At 53.8% G+C, this 18,531-nt stretch overlaps 1 protein-coding gene across 1 annotated transcript in view; it reads left to right on the top strand.

The window, feature by feature from the left end:
- Positions 1-18,531, top strand: part of LOC132394724 (butyrophilin subfamily 3 member A1-like) — a 42,515-nt gene that overhangs the window by 20,977 nt on the left and 3,007 nt on the right. Inside the window, exons 7-11 of the mRNA XM_059971109.1 lie at positions 1,292-1,318; positions 2,398-2,418; positions 3,954-3,974; positions 7,361-7,387; positions 11,139-11,165. Coding sequence (XP_059827092.1) covers positions 1,292-1,318; positions 2,398-2,418; positions 3,954-3,974; positions 7,361-7,387; positions 11,139-11,165 — 123 coding nt within the window. The remainder of the gene's footprint in view (positions 1-1,291; positions 1,319-2,397; positions 2,419-3,953; positions 3,975-7,360; positions 7,388-11,138; positions 11,166-18,531) is intronic.

Below are 18,531 nucleotides of genomic sequence, written 5' to 3'. Positions count from 1 at the left end.
AAAATGCTGAGGAGTAGATTTAAAAGGAGGGGGAGGGATGAAGTAAAGAGCTTAGGAAGTTGATTGGTGAAAGAGATAGAAGGCCATGGAAGAAAGAAAAAGGGAGGGACCACCAGAGGGAGATGATGGACGGGCAAGGAGATAAGGTGAGGGAGGGAAAAGGAATGGGAAATGGAGAAGGGGTTGGGTTGGGAGGCAATACTGGAAGTTCGAGAAATCAATGTTCATGCCATCAGGTTGGAGGCTACCTAAACGGGATATAAGGTGTTGCCCCTCCAACCCAAGTGTGGCCTCATCGCGATAGTGGAGGAGCCCATGGATGGCCGTATGGGATTGGGAAGTGGAATTAAAATGGGTGGCCACTGGGAGATCCTGCTTGTTCAGGCGGACGGAGCATAAATGCTCAGTGAAGTGGTCTCCGAATTTACATGGGGTCTCACCGATATGCCAGAGGCTACACTGGGAGCACCGTACACAGTAAATGACCCCAAAAGACTCACTGGTGAAGTGTCGCCTCACCTGGAAGGACTGTTTGGGGCCCTAAACGGTAGTGAGGGAGGAGGTGTAGGGCAGGGGCAGCACTTGTTCTGCTTGCAAGGATAAGTGCCAGGAAGATCAGTGGGGGGGGGGGGGCTGAATGGACAAGGGAGTCACGTAAGGAGCAGAAAGTAGGGGGGAAGAGGGAAAGATGGTGGTGGGATCCCATTGGAGGTGGCGGAAGTGTCAGAGAATTATGTGCTGGATGCGGAGGCGAGGACAAGAGGAATCCTATTCGTCGTAGGGTGGTGGAAAGATGGGGTAAGAGTAGACATTTGTGAAATGGAAGAGATGTGGTTGAGACAGCCTTGATGGAGGAAGGGAAGCTCCTTTCTTCGTTCTAGAATGAGAAGCCTCGGCCTGAGAGCAGATGAGGTGGAGTCGGAGGAATTGAGAGAAGGGGGTGGTGTTTTTACAAGTAGCAGGGTGGGACGAGCTATAGTTCAGGTAGCTGTGAGAGCCTGTGGGTTTGTAATAGGCATCGGTGGATAAGCTGTCTCCGGAGATAGAGACAGAGAGATCAAGAAAGGGAAGGGAGGTGTCAGAAATGGACCAGATGAATTTGAGGGCAGGGTGGAAGTTGGTGTCCAGAAAGAAACGGAGAGCAAAAGAGGCCATGAACCGGTATGTTGGAATGGGGATAGGGGTTAAAATGGTTGCCCACCATATTACTTTGCTTTGTAAAGTACTGTACACAAATGCAATCAGTTGTTGCTAACGGCTTGCTTTTGACACTTCTTTTCTGTTCTTGCAGAACATCAGACCATAATCAACAAAATAGGTAAGAGGCTGAATCATATCTCACATCTAGAGTTTTCCACTTGACGTGTAGTCAAGTAGATCTGGTCCAGTACGACCTTGAGCATCATTCAGAGCTCCTAACGTAATGTCGCCTTCTCCACTATTCAGCTTAGTCCAGGCAGACAGATCAGGAAACAGTATGTGCCCTCCAGTCCACATTATTGTGCCAGTCCAAGATTAATCAAATGCTTCTCTTCCACACAACCCTCCATTTTTCTATCGACCATCTGTCTATCTATGTCCCTCATGGTAGCTGCCACCCTCCCTCCACTCCCTGTGTAATAAAACAAAAACCTACCGCTGACATTTCCCCCACCCCCATACTTCCCTCCAATCACCTTACAGTTATTCCATTTCCACCCTGGGAAAGAGCCTCTGGCTGTCCACTCTATCTAGGCCTCTTGTCATTCTGTACGCCTCTATCTGCCAGGATGCTCCAGGCCGCATCCGGGTAAATCTCCTCTGTACCCTCTCTAACGCTTCCACATCCTTCCTGTAGTGAGGAGGCTTTCCCAGGGAGGAACGAGGGGCCATAAATTTAAGGTGTTTGGAGGAAAGTATGGTGGTGGGGAGCAGCTGATGGGTGTGCGGAACACACTGCCTGGAGTGGTGCTAGAGGCAAGTTCATTGGGAGCGTTTAAGGGGCAGATGGGTGAAAGAAAAGAGGAGGGTTATTGGGAGGGAAGGGTTAGATTGATCTCGGAGGTCAGAGTTAAGGGGTGACCCAACATGGTAAGCTAGGGGACCTGTGCTGTTCTATGTTCCTCTTTCACCCAAGAACTCCCTCGCCAGCAGCGCCTTCACCTAGAACGATTACCTCGTGTCCGGAAGGCACTTCGGTAGCACCTGCTCAAGGGGAAGGCCCAAGTCTTGGGATGACAGCCCGGTTCATTACAGTTGAGGTTAACTTACCATGGGGATCCTCTTGTGGGGCATATCGAGTTGGAGAAGCTGCTGATGGTTCAGCTTCCTAACAGAAGACACGTGTGTGGGCGGGGCAGGGAAGGGCAAGGCCACAATCTCTGTGCTCATTCTAACATCTTCCTCTTTTAATTTCAGATAAATGGAAAACCCTTGCAGGTGAGTTTTATTGATGAAATAGACATATATCCACAGCTCTTGGGGGGGATGTTATCCTGCTGCTGGGGACTCTATTAGCATGTTGCATGGGTCTCTGACTTTAACTGTGGGCTTAACATCACCCGCACGTATCGTGAAATTTGTTGTTTTGTGGCAGCAGTACATTGCAATGCATAGTGTTGGTTGTCTGTCGATTTTGCTGATCATAATTGTGTTTGTGCAGCTCCTCTGACGTGTGTTTGGAGCTGACTGTAGAGGCCAAAGGAGATGTAAGGTGCTCCTTCCCTCCACTAGCCTACAAGTCACCCCGGACAAGGTGTAGTGCCCGCTTAGCACCAAGCCGCCTCCACCCTTCACCCCCACCGATCAGGGTGATGTGAAGCCATGGGAGCAGGTGGTGGACGGTCGTATGGGCAGCCGGTGCATGTCACAAGCCCTGGTTATGTGACCACTGACGCCAGGCAGACAATCTCTGAAGAGTATTGATGATGGCTGGGGTCACCCGTCTTGTAAAGACACTGCCCAGAAGAAGGCAATGGCAAAGCATTTCTGTGGAAAAATTTGCCAAGAACAATGATCGCCCATGTCACGGCACATAATGATACTGATGTAGAGGCCAATTCTTGAACAGCAATGCAACAAGGGAATTGTCCTGTTCCTGCTGCTTTATGGTGACATATCAGTTCCCCTCAAAGCAGAGCTGAGTGCACTAGGATTAGTCACCATGATGGCTGGAGCAGGAAGTCCAATAACTGCCCATCGGTTTAGGGGTCAGTCCAAGGGACCCCTACCCCCTACTTCTCCCCTCTGTAAGTAAGAGTTACATTGAAATACACAGTGAAATGCATTAACAACCAACACAGTACAAGGATGTGCCGGGGCAGCCATCTTGCTTCTGGTGCCACCATAGCATGCCCGCAACTTACTGATGTTAACCTGTACGTCTTTGGACCGTGGGAGGAAACCAGAGCACCCAGAGGAAACCAACATGGTCATGGGGAGTACATGACAAACTCCTTTCAGACAGAGGTGCGAATCGAACCCTGATCAGTGATAGCTGGCCCATCAAACTACCGTGCCCGTCAACCTAACTGCGGTCGTACATCAATAGAATGTGGATACAGGCCCTTTGCCTCAGAGTCCATGCCACTCGTGTCCTTGACCTAGCCAATCCCATTATCTGATTGGCTGGAATCTCAAAGTATTTATCATAATTAATAAATAAGCAATAAATACCGAGAACATGAGATGAAGAGTCCTCAAAAGTGAGTCCATAAGTTGTGTGAACATTTCAGTGATGGGGCGAGTGAGGTTACCCCCTCTAGTTGAAGAGCCTGATAATTGAGGAATGGTAACTGTTCCTGACCCTGGTGGCGAGAGTCCTGAGCCTCCTGTACCTCCTGCCAGTGCCAGTGTGGGAATGTGCATCCAGGCTGGTCAATGAAAAGCTAATTGTTTGTCAAGTTCCATACAGCATTTCTCCTCTCTAATGATCACAATGGAATTAATTGTTCTTTTTCTTTGTTTCATTCCAGAAAATGCCAAGAATAATTATGGTAAGTTGCTCTTGACCAGTGTGGGGAATGGTTGAAGACATAGGAGCAGAATAAGGCCATTCAGCCCATCGAGTCTGTTCTGCTGTTCTGTCATGAATGATTTATTATCCATCTCAACCCCATTCTCCTGCTTCCTCCCCATAACCTTTGATGCCCTGACTAATCAAGAACCTATTAACCTCTTGTCTAAATACACTTAATGACTGCCCCCACAGCTGTCTGTGGCAATGAATTCCACAGATTCACCACCCTCTGGCTAAAGAAACTCCTCCTCATCTCTGTTTTAAATGGATGTCCCTCCATTCTGAGGCTCTGTCCTCTGGTCCTAGATTCCCCCACTATAGCAATCATCCTCTCCACATCCATTCTATCTGTGCCCTCTGGTCCTAGACCCCCACTATAGCAATCATCCTCTCCACATCCACTCTGTGTCCTCTGGTCCTAGACTCCCCCACTATAGGAAACATCCTCTCCACATCCACTCTATCTGTGTCCTCTGGTCCTAGACTCCCCCACTATAGGAAACATCCTCTCCACGTCCACTCTATCTGTGTCCTCTGGTCCTAGACTCCCCCACTATAGGAAACATCCTCTCCACATCCACTCTATCTGTGTCCTCTGGTCCTAGACTCCCCCACTATTGAAACATCCTCTCCACATCCACTCTATCTGTGCCCTCTGGTCCTAGACTCCCCCACTATAGGAAACATCCTCTCCACATCCACTCTATCTGTGTCCTCTGGTCCTAGACTCCCCCACTATTGAAACATCCTCTCCACATCCACTCTATCTGTGCCCTCTGGTCCTAGACTCCCCCACTATAGGAAACATCCTCTCCACATCCACTCTCTATCTGTGTCCTCTGGTCCTAGACTCCCCCACTATAGGAAACATCCTCTCCACATCCACTCTATCTGTGTCCTCTGGTCCTAGACTCCCCCACTATTGAAACATCCTCTCCACATCCACTCTATCTGTGCCCTCTGGTCCTAGACTCCCCCACTATAGGAAACATCCTCTCCACATCCACTCTATCTGTGTCCTCTGGTCCTAGACTCCCCCACTATTGAAACATCCTCTCCACATCCACTCTATCTGTGCCCTCTGGTCCTAGACTCCCCCACTATAGGAAACATCCTCTCCACATCCACTCTCTATCTGTGTCCTCTGGTCCTAGACTTCCCCCACTATAGGAAACATCCTCTCCACATCCACTCTATCTGTGTCCTCTGGTCCTAGACTCCCCCACTATTGAAACATCCTCTCCACATCCAATCTATCTGTGTCCTCTGAACCTAGACTCCCCCACTATAGGAAACATCCTCTCCACATCCACTCTATCTAGAACTTCCAGTATTCGATAATGTTTCAATGATTCCCCCTCCCTCCTCATTCTTGTAAACTCCAGTGAGTACAGGACCAGATACATCAAAAGCTCCTCATATGTTAACCCAATTTAATTTTCTTCCTGTATTGTCTCTGATTTTGCTCCTGATTTCTTGGGAGATGATTCTTGGAACTTGTGGCTGGCCCTGATTGGGGAGTACAACATGATGTCCTAACCCATCCAGCCTTCTCCTGTGACTCAGCTCCTGAAGTCCCTGCAACCTCCTCATAAACACCTTCTGTACTCTCTCACTTATTGACATATTTCCTGTAAGTAGGTGATATAGCTCCACAAAATACTCTAAATTAGGCCTCACCAGCATCACCAACGTCAACAGAACATCCCAGCTGCTTTCATTTATGAAGACTGTGGGAGGAAATTGGAGTCACTCGGGGAAGATCTGGAAGCAGGACCTTTGAGACTATGCCACTGCGGCCTGCAGCCATCGGGTCCCTGGACTGGCTCCGTGTCTCTAGCCTCACTTTTGGAGACTCTGCGGTTCACGTTGTGTTGGTTATTTGTTCACTTTTCTTTTAATTGTTTGCAAAATTTGCTCTTTTTTTTTGCACAGATGGTTTTGACAGTCTTTGTTGTGTTTTTCCCATGAGTTCCATTGAGTTTATTTGTTTTATGGCTGCCAGCAGGAAGATGAACCTCAGGTTGTGTAGAGTATACACGCTTTGGTAACAAATACGTATTTTGAACTTCGCGGTTTGAATACTGCCCAAAATCAAGACACTGAAACTGTGAAGCCCTCTTCTCTCCCCAACATCTATCTCTCTCCGTCACACACCCCCTCTCTCCGTCACACACCCCTTCTCCCTCAGCCCCCCTCTCTCTGTCACACACCCCTTCTCCCTCAGCCCCCCTCTCTCTGTCACACACCCCCTCTCTCTGTCACACACCCCCTCTCTCTGTCACACACCCCCTCTCTCCGTCACACACCCCTTCTCCCTCAGCCCCCCTCTCTGTCACACACCCCCTCTCTCCGTCACACACCCCTTCTCCCTCAGCCCCCCTCTCTCTGTCACACACCCCCTCTCTCTGTCACACACCCCCTCTCTCCATCAGCCCCCCTCCCTCAAACCCCCATCCCCCTCACCACCCTCTCCCTCACCCCCCTCACTCCTCTCTCTCCCTCACCCCCCCCTTACTCCTCTCGCTCCCTCACCCCACCCCTCTCTTCCTCCCTTAACCCACCACCCTTCACACCCCCTCTCCCCCACAACCCCCTCTCCCTCACACCTCCTCTTTCCCCACCCCCTCTCCCTCTCCCCCTTACACCCCTGTCTCCCCTCCCCCTCACCCCTCCCCTCTCTCCCTCACACCCCATCTCCCCCACAACCCCCTCTCTCCCCACCTCATCACTCCCTCCACAAACCTCTCTCACCCCCACCTCTCCCTCCACACACCTCTCTCTCCCTCACCCCACCCCCCATATCTACACAAACTCCACCCTGAGGGTGTTTCATGCAGATGTTTGAGTGGGAAAGGGAAGACTTTGGCAGCAGTGCCTGGACTGGGCAATGTCATGAGTGGACAGAATGTGTTCGTGTCGGCCCGTTTCTGCTTCAGAGTTCAACATAGGTTTATTGTCAGCGTCACCACGTAAACCCCGAGATTCTTTTTCTTGCGGGCATTCACAGGAGAATAAGGAACTAAAGAATTAATGAAAATTTATAAATAACAAAGACTGATGGCCAACATGCAAAAGAAGACGAGTTGTGCAAAGGATAATGAAGTAAATAAATAATACTGAGAACAAGAGTTGAGGTGAGTCTGTAGATTGTGGAATCAGCTCAGTGTTGAGCTGAGTGAAGTTATCCACACCAGCTCAGGAGCCTGATAGTTACCCTTCCTGAGCCTGGTGCAGCAGTGAGAAGGGCACAAAGCCAGGGTGGAGACAGCCCTCTGTGATGGAGCAGAGCTGACCAAGCTTGTGCAGAGCCATTAACAATCTGGTGTTTCGTTAACCGAAATCTCATCTCTTTTGTTACAGATCTGGAGCAGATGCTGTCCACAGCAGGTAAGGTCTCAAACAGGCCAGACTGTCGCTGGCCTGCAGTGGGACACTCTGCTTCTCTCTTTGGAACTGAGAACAAACCCCCACACTAAGCTCTGGAACTTGAAGTGACAGAGCCATCTTCGATGGAGACAGTATGTCCAGAGATGTCAGTTCTAAAGACCTGGTGGGTGGGAGGATTTCTCCGCGGGCCAGTGCTGGACCGATGTCCATCTGCCATATCCAAAGCTGATATCTGGTCAATGACACACTGCACTTTCCACAAAGTGAAAGTGTCTGTCTTCACTCCCCTCCCGCTAACAGAGTGTGTAGTGCTGTGCGCCCTGGGAAGGGTATATTCAGAACGTAGAACAGTACAGCACAGTACAACCCGTCAGCCTTGTGCTGATCTTTTAAACTACTCTTAAGATCTCTGACATTCCACGTTGCCCTCCATTTTTTAATGTCATCCATTCTTACCCATCCCTCCATACATTCATCCGATCACTGTGAAATTATACCCTCTCGTATTAGTCCTTTCCACCCTGCGAGAAAAGTCTCTAGCTCAACCTATGTCTCTTATCGTCTTTACAAAGTCACCTCATCCTCCTTTGCTTCAAAGAGAAAAGCCCTAACTCACTCAACCTGGCCTCATAGGACCTGCTCTCTAATCCAGGCAGCATCCTGGTGAATCTCCTCTGCACCCTCTCTAATCCAGGCAGCATCCTGGTGAATCTCCTCTGCACCCTCTCTAATCCAGACAGCATCCTGGTGAATATCCTCTACACCCTCTCTAATCCAGGCGGCATCCTAGTGAATCTCCTCTGCACCCTCTCTAATCCAGGCAGCATCCTGGTGAATCTTCTCTGCACCCTCTCTAATCCAGACAGCATCCTGGACAATCTCCTCTGCACCCTCTCTAATCCAGGCAGCATCCTGGTCAATCTCCTCTACACCCTCTCTAATCCAGGCAGCATCCTGATCAATCTCCTCTGCACCCTCTCTAATCCAGACAGCATCCTGGTGAATCTCCTCTGCACCCTCTCTAATCCAGGCAGCATCCTGGTGAATCTCCTCTGCATCCTCTCTAATCCAGGCAGCATCCTGGTGAATCTCCTCTGCATCCTCTCTAATTCAGGCAGCATCCTGGTAAATCTCCTCTGCACCCTCTCTAATCCAGGCAGCATCCTGGTGAATCTCCTCTGCACCCTCTCTAATCCAGACAGCATCCTGGTGAATCTCCTCAGCACCCTCTCTAATCCAGACAGCATCCTGGTGAATCTCCTCTGCACCCTCTCTAATCCAGACAGCATCCTGGTGAATCTCCTCTGCACCCTCTCTAATCCAGACAGCATCCTGGTGAATCTCCTCTGCACCCTCTCTAATCCAGACAGCATCCTGGTGAATCTCCTCTGCACCCTCTCTAATCCAGGCAGCATCCTGGTGAATCTCCTCTGCACCCTCTCTAATCCAGACAGCATCCTGGTGAATCTCCTCTGCACCCTCTCTAATCCAGACAGCATCCTGGTGAATCTCCTCTGCACCCTCTCTAATCCAGGCAGCATCCTGGTGAATCTCCTCTGCACCCTCTCTAATCCAGGCAGCATCCTGGTGAATCTCCTCTGCACCCTCTCTAATCCAGACAGCATCCTGGTGAATCTCCTCTGCACCCTCTCTAATCCAGACAGCATCCTGGTGAATCTCCTCTGCATCCTCTCTAATCCAGGCAGCATCCTGGTGAATCTCCTCTGCATCCTCTCTAATTCAGGCAGCATCCTGGTGAATCTCCTCTGCACCCTCTCTAATCCAGACAGCATCCTGGTGAATCTCCTCTGCACCCTCTCTAATCCAGGCAGCATCCTGGTAAATCTCCTCTGCACCCTCTCTAATCCAGACAGCATCCTGGTGAATATCCTCTACACCCTCTCTAATCCAGGCAGCATCCTGGTGAATCTTCTCTGCACCCTCTCTAATCCAGACAGCATCCTGGTCAATCTCCTCTGCACCCTCTCTAATCCAGGCAGCATCCTGGTCAATCTCCTCTACACCCTCTCTAATCCAGGCAGCATCCTGATCAATCTCCTCTGCACCCTCTCTAATCCAGACAGCATCCTGGTGAATCTCCTCTGCACCCTCTCTAATCCAGGCAGCATCCTGGTGAATCTCCTCTGCACCCTCTCTAATCCAGACAGCATCCTGGTGAATCTCCTCAGCACCCTCTCTAATCCAGACAGCATCCTGGTGAATCTCCTCTGCACCCTCTCTAATCCAGACAGCATCCTAGTGAATCTCCTCTGCACCCTCTCTAATCCAGACAGCATCCTGGTGAATCTCCTCTGCACCCTCTCTAATCCAGGCAGCATCCTGGTGAATCTCCTCTGCACCCTCTCTAAACGTTCCTATAGTGAAATGACTGGAACTGAACTGTATTACAAGTGTTGCCTAATGGGGGTTTTTTAGAGCTGCAACATTATTTGCTCTTTGAGTTCAATCCACCAACGACGAGGGCCAAGACACGATACGTCTTAACAACCCTATCAACTTGCTCATCAATTTGGAGGGATCTGTGGACATGAACCCCAGGATCCTACTGTTCCACCACCCTCCTCTCTGCTCACAAGGAGTCTGTAGTTTGGGGTGAATGGGGTGCGTTTGGCCATCATCTCTCCTCTGTTGGTCTGGTGTGAACCAGGAACAGCTCCATTACAGTGGCAGTTCTGTCTTGGGTTGAGGGGAATTCCACATCGCAACTGAGGATCCTCTTTCTCATGCCGCACAGACAGAAGCTGAATTAAGTGACCCTGAGCCCTCACTGTCAACTCCAGCATTGTAAAACTCTATTAGCCGCATTATGGAAAAGATGTCGAGTCCTTGGAGAGGGTGCAGGAGGTTGCCCTTGATTCTGCCTGGATTATAACGAGAGGTTGTCAAATTTAGGTTGGTTTCACTTCATCAACAGAGGCTGAGAGAACTGGTGCAGGTTTATAAGATTAGGCAAGGCATAGATGAAGCAGACAGTATCTTTTTCTATGCCTAATATCATTTAAGCTGAGAAGGGGAAATTTCAAAGGAGATGTGAGGGGCAAGGTTGTTTTTTACACAGAGAGTGGGTGCCTGGGGTGGGAGAGGCAGGTACATTGGAGACTTTAAAAGCTGTTTGGACAGGCACACGAATGTGAGGAAAATGGAGGGATATGGACATTGTGTAGGCAGAAGGGAATAGTTAGGTTGCCCCTTTTGTTTACTAATTCAATTGGATCGGCTTAACAGTGTGGCCCAAATGGCCTGTTCCTGTGCTGTACTGGTCCACGTTCTAGACAGGAAGCGTTAGGTCTGCCGAGCTGCCGTCTCATTGTGAGAAATCTGAAGCATTTGCACCGCCATGGTGGAGGGAGTGAAGGAACGGCTGTCTGACACTGATTCACCCAGTGTGGCAGTTAGCGTAATGCTTTGCAGTGGGGTCCGATTCCCACCGCTGTCTATCAGGAGCTGGTACGTTCATATTGTGACCGTGTGGGTTTCCTCCCACATTCCCACGGGTTAGGGCTCGTGTAGCTGTGGGCATGCTACGTTGGCACTGGAAGAGTGGCTTTACTCACGAACTGCCCAGCAGAATCCTCGGACTATGTTGGCCGTTAATACAAATGAGCACATTTCACTGTCATCCTACCAAACCCTTCAGCATGACAGAGGTGCTTACGGGTGGGGCTTGTGTACCCTTGGCTGAGCTGGTTGGTTTGGAGATAGTTCAACTCTGGTTTCTTTGTGTTTTCAGCCGCAGAGAGAGTCATTGATGCTGCAGGTGAGTGCCGTGTTATTGATAACTCGAGTTGACCCAATATTTCAGCACAGTCATGACCTGGTGGGCTTCCGATTGCAGGAAGGGCTGGAGGTGGGGAGAGCGGAGTGTGGGAATGCCACAGGGGGAGGGGAGGAGGGGGTGCCATCATGGGGGTGTGTTCGTCATGGGGAACAGGGGGTGTGCATTCAGTTCAAAGTAAGTTTATTATCAAAGTTCTCGTGTGTCACCAGGTACAACCCTGAGATTCATTTTCCTGTGGCCCTTCACAGTAAATACAAAGAAAAATAACAGAATCAGTAAAAGACTATATCTAACAAGACAGACAGACAACTCGTGTGCAAAAGACAACAAACTGCCAATACAAAAAGAGAGAAAAACAATAATAAATTAGCAATAAATATCGAGAAACTGAGATGAAGAGTCCTTGAAAGTGAGTCCATAGGTTGTGGGAACAGTTCAGTGATGGAACGGGTGAAGTTATTCCCTCTGGTTCAAGAGCCCAATGACTGAGGGATTAATAACCGTTCCTGAACTTGGTGGTGGGTTTCCTGAGGCTCCTGTACCTCCTGACTAAAGGTGACAGCAGTGAGACGAGAGCACAGCCTGGGTGGTGGGACTCCTGAGGCTCCTGTACCTCGTGACTGAAGGTGACAGCAGTCAGACGAGAGCACGGCCTGGGTGGTGGGACTCCTAGGCTCCTGTACCTCCTGACTGATAACAGCAGTGAGACGAGAGCACGGCGTGGGTGGTGGGACTCCTGAGGCTCCTGTACCTCCTGACTGAAGGTGACAGCAGTGAGACGAGAGCACGGCCTGGGTGGTGGGACTCCTAGGCTCCTGTACCTCCTGCCTGATGACAGCAGTGAGACGAGAGCACGGCCTGGGTGGTGGGACTCCTAGGCTCCTGTACCTCCTGCCTGATGACAGCAGTGAGACGAGAGCACGGCCTGGGTGGTGGGACTCCTAGGCTCCTGTACCTCCTGACTGATGACAGCAGTGAGACGAGAGCACGGCCTGGGTGGTGGGACTCCTGAGGCCCCTGTACCTCCTGACTGATGACAGCAGTGAGACGAGAGCACGGCCTGGGTGGTGGGACTCCTGAGGCTCCTGTACCTCCTGACTGAAGGTGACAGCAGTGAGACGAGAGCACGGCGTGGGTGGTGGGACTCCTGAGGCTCCTGTACCTCCTGACTGAAGGTGACAGCAGTGAGACGAGAGCACGGCCTGGGTGGTGGGACTCCTAGGCTCCTGTACCTCCTGCCTGATGACAGCAGTGAGACGAGAGCACGGCCTGGGTGGTGGGACTCCTAGGCTCCTGTACCTCCTGACTGATGACAGCAGTGAGACGAGAGCACGGCCTGGGTGGTGGGACTCCTAGGCTCCTGTACCTCCTGACTGATAACAGCAGTGAGACGAGAGCACGGCGTGGGTGGTGGGACTCCTGAGGCTCCTGTACCTCCTGACTGAAGGTGACAGCAGTGAGACGAGAGCACGGCCTGGGTGGTGGGACTCCTAGGCTCCTGTACCTCCTGCCTGATGACAGCAGTGAGACGAGAGCACGGCCTGGGTGGTGGGACTCCTAGGCTCCTGTACCTCCTGACTGATGACAGCAGTGAGACGAGAGCACGGCCTGGGTGGTGGGACTCCTGAGGCCCCTGTACCTCCTGACTGATGACAGCAGTGAGACGAGAGCACGGCCTGGGTGGTAGGACTCCTGAGGCTCCTGTACCTCCTGACTGAAGGTGACAGCAGTGAGACGAGAGCACGGCCTGGGTGGTGGGACTCCTAGGCTCCTGTACCTCCTGCCTGATGACAGCAGTGAGACGAGAGCACGGCCTGGGTGGTGGGACTCCTAGGCTCCTGTACCTCCTGACGGAAGGTGACAGCAGTGAGACGAGAGCACGGCCTGGGTGGTGGGACTCCTAGGCTCCTGTACCTCCTGACTGATGACAGCAGTGAGACGAGAGAACGGCCTGGGTGGTGGGACTCCTAGGCTCCTGTACCTCCTGACTGAAGGTGACAGCAGTGAGACGAGAGCACGGCCTGGGTGGTGGGGCTCCTAGGCTCCTGTACCTCCTGACTGATGACAGCAGTGAGACGAGAGCACGGCCTGGGTGGTGGGACTCCTAGGCTCCTGTACCTCCTGACTGAAGGTGACAGCAGTGAGACGAGAGCACGGCCTGGGTGGTGGGACTCCTAGGCTCCTGTACCTCCTGACTGATGACAGCAGTGAGACGAGAGCACGGCCTGGGTGGTGGGACTCCTAGGCTCCTGTACCTCCTGACTGATGACAGCAGTGAGACGAGAGCACAGCCTAGGTGGTGGGACTCCTAGGCTCCTGTACCTCCTGACCGATGACAGCAGTGAGACGAGAGCACGGCCTGGGTGGTGGGGCTCCTAGGCTCCTGTACCTCCTGACTGAAGGTGACAGCAGTGAGACGAGAGCACGGCCTGGGTGGTGGGACTCCTAGGCTCCTGTACGTCCTGACTGATGACAGCAGTGAGACGAGAGCACGGCCTGGGTGGTGGGACTCCTAGGCTCCTGTACCTCCTGCCTGAAGGTGACAGCAGTGAGACGAGAGCACGGCCTGGGTGGTGGGACTCCTGAGGCTCCTGTACCTCCTGACTGATGACAGCAGTGAGAAGAGAGAACGGCCTGGGTGGTGGGACTCCTAGGCTCCTCTACCTCCTGACTGATGACAGCAGTGAGACGAGAGCACGGCCTGGGTGGTGGGACTCCTAGGCTCCTGTACCTCCTGACTGATGACAGCAGTGAGACGAGAGCACGGCCTGGGTGGTGGGACTCCTAGGCTCCTGTACCTCCTGCCTGATGACAGCAGTGAGACGAGAGCACGGCCTGGGTGGTGGGACTCCTAGGCTCCTGTACCTCCTGACTGAAGGTGACAGCAGTGAGACGAGAGCACGGCCTGGGTGGTGGGACTCCTAGGCTCCTGTACCTCCTGACTGATGACAGCAGTGAGACGAGAGAAAGGCCTGGGTGGTGGGACTCCTAGGCTCCTGTACCTCCTGACTGAAGGTGACAGCAGTGAGACGAGAGCACGGCCTGGGTGGTGGGACTCCTAGGCTCCTGTACCTCCTGACTGATGACAGCAGTGAGACGAGAGCACGGCCTGGGTGGTGGGGCTCCTAGGCTCCTGTACCTCCTGACTGAAGGTGACAGCAGTGAGACGAGAGCACGGCCTGGGTGGTGGGACTCCCAGGCTCCTGTACCTCCTGACTGATGACAGCAGTGAGACGAGAGAACGGCCTGGGTGGTGGGACTCCTAGGCTCCTGTACCTCCTGACTGATGACAGCAGTGAGACGAGAGCACAGCCTGGGTGGTGGGACTCCTGAGACTCCTGTACCTCCTGACTGATGACAGCAGTGAGAAGAGAGAACGGCTTGGGTGGTGGGACTCCTAGGCTCCTCTACCTCCTGACTGATGACAGCAGTGAGACGAGAGCACGGCCTGGGTGGTGGGACTCCTAGGCTCCTGTACCTCCTGACTGATGACAGCAGTGAGACGAGACCACGGCCTGGGTGGTGGGACTCCTACGCTCCTGTACCTCCTGACTGATGACAGCAGTGAGACAAGAGAACGGCCTGGGTGGTGGGACTCCTAGGCTCCTGTACCTCCTGCCTGAAGGTGACAGCAGTGAGACGAGAGCACGGCCTGGGTGGTGGGACTCCTGAGGCTCCTGTACCTCCTGACTGATGACAGCAGTGAGACGAGAGCACGGCCTGGGTGGTGGGACTCCTAGGCTCCTGTACCTCCTGACTGATGACAGCAGTGAGACGAGAGCATGGCCTAGGTGGTGGGACTCCTGAGGCTCCTGTACCTCCTGACTGATGACAGCAGTGAGAAGAGAGAACGGCCTGGGTGGTGGGACTCCTAGGCTCCTGTACCTCCTGACTGAAGGTGACAGCAGTGAGACGAGAGCACGGCCTAGGTGGTGGGACTCCTGAGGCTCCTGTACCTCCTGACTGATGACAGCAGTGAGACGAGAGCACGGCCTGGGTGGTGGGACTCCTGAGGCTCCTGTACCTCCTGACTGAAGGTGACAGCAGTGTGACGAGAGCACGGCCTGGGTGGTGGGACTCCTAGGCTCCTGTACCTCCTGACTGATGACAGCAGTGAGACGAGAGCATGGCCTGGGTGGTGGGACTCCTAGGCTCCTGTACCTCCTGCCTAATGACAGCAGTGAGACGAGAGCATGGCCTGGGTGGTGGGACTCCTAGGCTCCTGTACCTCCTGACTGAATGTGACAGCAGTGAGACAAGAGCACGGCCTGGGTGGTGGGACTCCTAGGCTCCTGTACCTCCTGACTGATGACAGCAGTGAGACGAGAGCATGGCCTGGGTGGTGGGACTCCTAGGCTCCTGTACCTCCTGACTGAAGGTGACAGCAGTGAGACGAGAGCACGGCCTGGGTGGTGGGACTCCTAGGCTCCTGTACCTCCTGACTGAAGGTGACAGCAGTGAGACGAGAGCACGGCCTGGGTGGTGTGACTCCTAGGCTCCTCTACCTCCTGACTGAAGTTGACAGCAGTGAAACAAGAGCACGGCCTGGGTGGTGGGACTCCTGAGGCTCCTGTACCTCCTGACTGAAGGTGACAGCAGTGAGACGAGAGCACGGCCTGGGTGGAGGGACTCCTAGGCTCCTGTACCTCCTGACTGAAGGTGACAGCAGTGAGAAGAGAGCACGGCCTGGGTGGTGTGACTCCTAGGCTCCTCTACCTCCTGACTGAAGTTGACAGCAGTGAAACAAGAGCACGGCCTGGGTGGTGGGACTCCTGAGGCTCCTGTACCTCCTGACTGATGACATCAGTGAGACGAGAGAACGGCCTGGGTGGTGGGACTCCTAGGCTCCTGTACCTCCTGACTGATGACAGCAGTGTGACGAGAGCACGGCCTGGGTGGTGGGACTCCTAGGCTCCTGTACCTCCTGACTGATGACAGCAGTGAGACGAGAGCACGGCCTGGGTGGTGGGACTCCTAGGCTCCTGTACCTCCTGACTGAAGGTGACAGCAGTGAGACGAGAGCACGGCCTGGGTGGTGGGACTCCTAGGCTCCTGTACCTCCTGACTGATGACAGCAGTGAGACGAGAGCACGGCCTGTGTGGTGGGACTCCTAGGCTCCTGTACCTCCTGACTGATGACAGCAGTGAGACGAGAGCACGGCCTGTGTGGTGGGACTCCTAGGCTCCTGTACCTCCTGACTGATGACAGCAGTGAGACGAGAGAACGGCCTGGGTGGTGGGACTCCTGAGGCTCCTGTACCTCCTGACTGATGACAGCAGTGAGACGAGAGCACGGCCTGGGTGGTGGGACTCCTAGGCTCCTGTACCTCCTGACTGATGACAGCAGTGAGACGAGAGCATGGCCTGGGTGGTGGGACTCCTGAGGCTCCTGTACCTCCTGCCTGCTGACAGCAGTGAGACGAGAGAACGGCCTGGGTGGTGGGACTCCTAGGTTCCTGTACCTCCTGACTGATGACAGCAGTGAGACGAGAGCACGGCCTGGGTGGTGGGACTCCTAGGCTCCTCTACCTCCTGACTGATGACAGCAGTGAGACGAGAGAACGGCCTGGGTGGTGGGACTCCTAGGCTCCTGTACCTCCTGCCTGAAGGTGACAGCAGTGAGACGAGAGCACGGCCTGGGTGGTGGGACTCCTGAGGCTCCTGTACCTCCTGACTGATGACAGCAGTGAGACGAGAGCACGGCATGGGTGGTGGGACTCGTAGGCTCCTGTACCTCCTGACTGATGACAGCAGTGAGACGAGAGCACGGCCTGGGTGGTGGGACTCCTAGGCTCCTGTACCTCCTGCCTGATGACAGCAGTGAGACGAGAGCACGGCTGGGTGGTGGGACTCCTAGGCTCCTGTACCTCCTGCCTGATGACAGCAGTGAGACGAGAGCACGGCCTGGGTGGTGGGACTCCTAGGGTCCTCTACCTCCTGACTGATGACAGCAGTGAGACGAGAGCATGGCCTGGGTGGTGGGACTCCTAGGCTCCTGTACCTCCTGACTGAAGGTGACAGCAGTGAGACGAGAGCACGGCCTGGGTGGTGGGACTCCTAGGCTCCTCTACCTCCTGACTGATGACAGCAGTGAGACGAGAGCACAGCCTGGGTGGTGGGACTCCTAGGCTCCTGTACCTCCTGACTGATGACAGCAGTGAGACGAGAGCACGGCCTGGGTGGTGGGACTCCTAGGCTCCTGTACCTCCTGACTGATGACAGCAGTGAGACGAGAGAACTGCCTGGGTGGTGGGACTCCTAGGCTCCTGTACCTCCTGACTGATGACAGCAGTGAGGCGAGAGAACGGCCTGGGTGGTGGGACTCCTAGGCTCCTGTACCTCCTGATTGATGACAGCAGTGAGACGAGAGCACGGCCTGGGTGGTGGGACTCCTAGGCTCCTGTACCTCCTGACTGATGACAGCAGTGAGACGAGAGCACGGCCTGGGTGGTGGGACTCCTAGGCTCCTGTACCTCCTGACTGAAGGTGACAGCAGTGAGACGAGAGCACGGCCTGGGTGGTGGGACTCCTAGGCTCCTGTACCTCCTGACTGATGACAGCAGTGAGACAAGAGCACGGCCTGGGTGGTGGGACTCCTAGGCTCCTGTACCTCCTGACTGATGACAGCAGTGAGACGAGAGCATGGCCTGGGTGGTGGGACTCCTAGGCTCCTGTACCTCCTGACTGACGACAGCAGTGAGATGAGAGAACGGCCTGGGTGGTGGGACTCCTAGGCTCCTGGACCTCCTGACTGATGACAGCAGTGAGACGAGAGCACGGCCTGGGTGGTGGGACTCCTGAGGCTCCTGTACCTCCTGACTGAAGGTGACAGCAGTGAGACGAGAGCACGGCCTGGGTGGTGGGACTCCTAGGCTCCTGTACCTCCTGACTGATGACAGCAGTGAGACGAGAGCACGGCCTGGGTGGTGGGACTCCTGAGGCCCCTGTACCTCCTGACTGATGACAGCAGTGAGACGAGAGCACGGCCTGGGTGGTGGGACTCCTGAGGCTCCTGTACCTCCTGACTGATGACAGCAGTGAGACTAGAGAACGGCCTGGGTGGTGGGACTCCTGAGGCCCCTGTACCTCCTGACTGATGACAGCAGTGAGACGAGAGCACGGCCTGGGTGGTGGGACTCCTGAGGCCCCTGTACCTCCTGACTGATGACAGCAGTGAGACGAGAGCACGGCCTGGGTGGTGGGACTCCTGAGACTCCTGTACCTCCTGACTGATGACAGCAGTGAGACGAGAGCACTGCCTGGGTGGTGGGACTCCCAGGCTCCTGTACCTCCTGGCTGAAGGTGACAGCAGTGAGACGAGAGCACGGCCTGGGTGGTGGGACTC

Source organism: Hypanus sabinus, chromosome 5 (assembly GCF_030144855.1).
Source record: "Hypanus sabinus isolate sHypSab1 chromosome 5, sHypSab1.hap1, whole genome shotgun sequence".
Lineage (NCBI taxonomy): Eukaryota > Metazoa > Chordata > Chondrichthyes > Myliobatiformes > Dasyatidae > Hypanus > Hypanus sabinus.
This window is presented reverse-complemented; position numbering and strand designations above follow the sequence as displayed.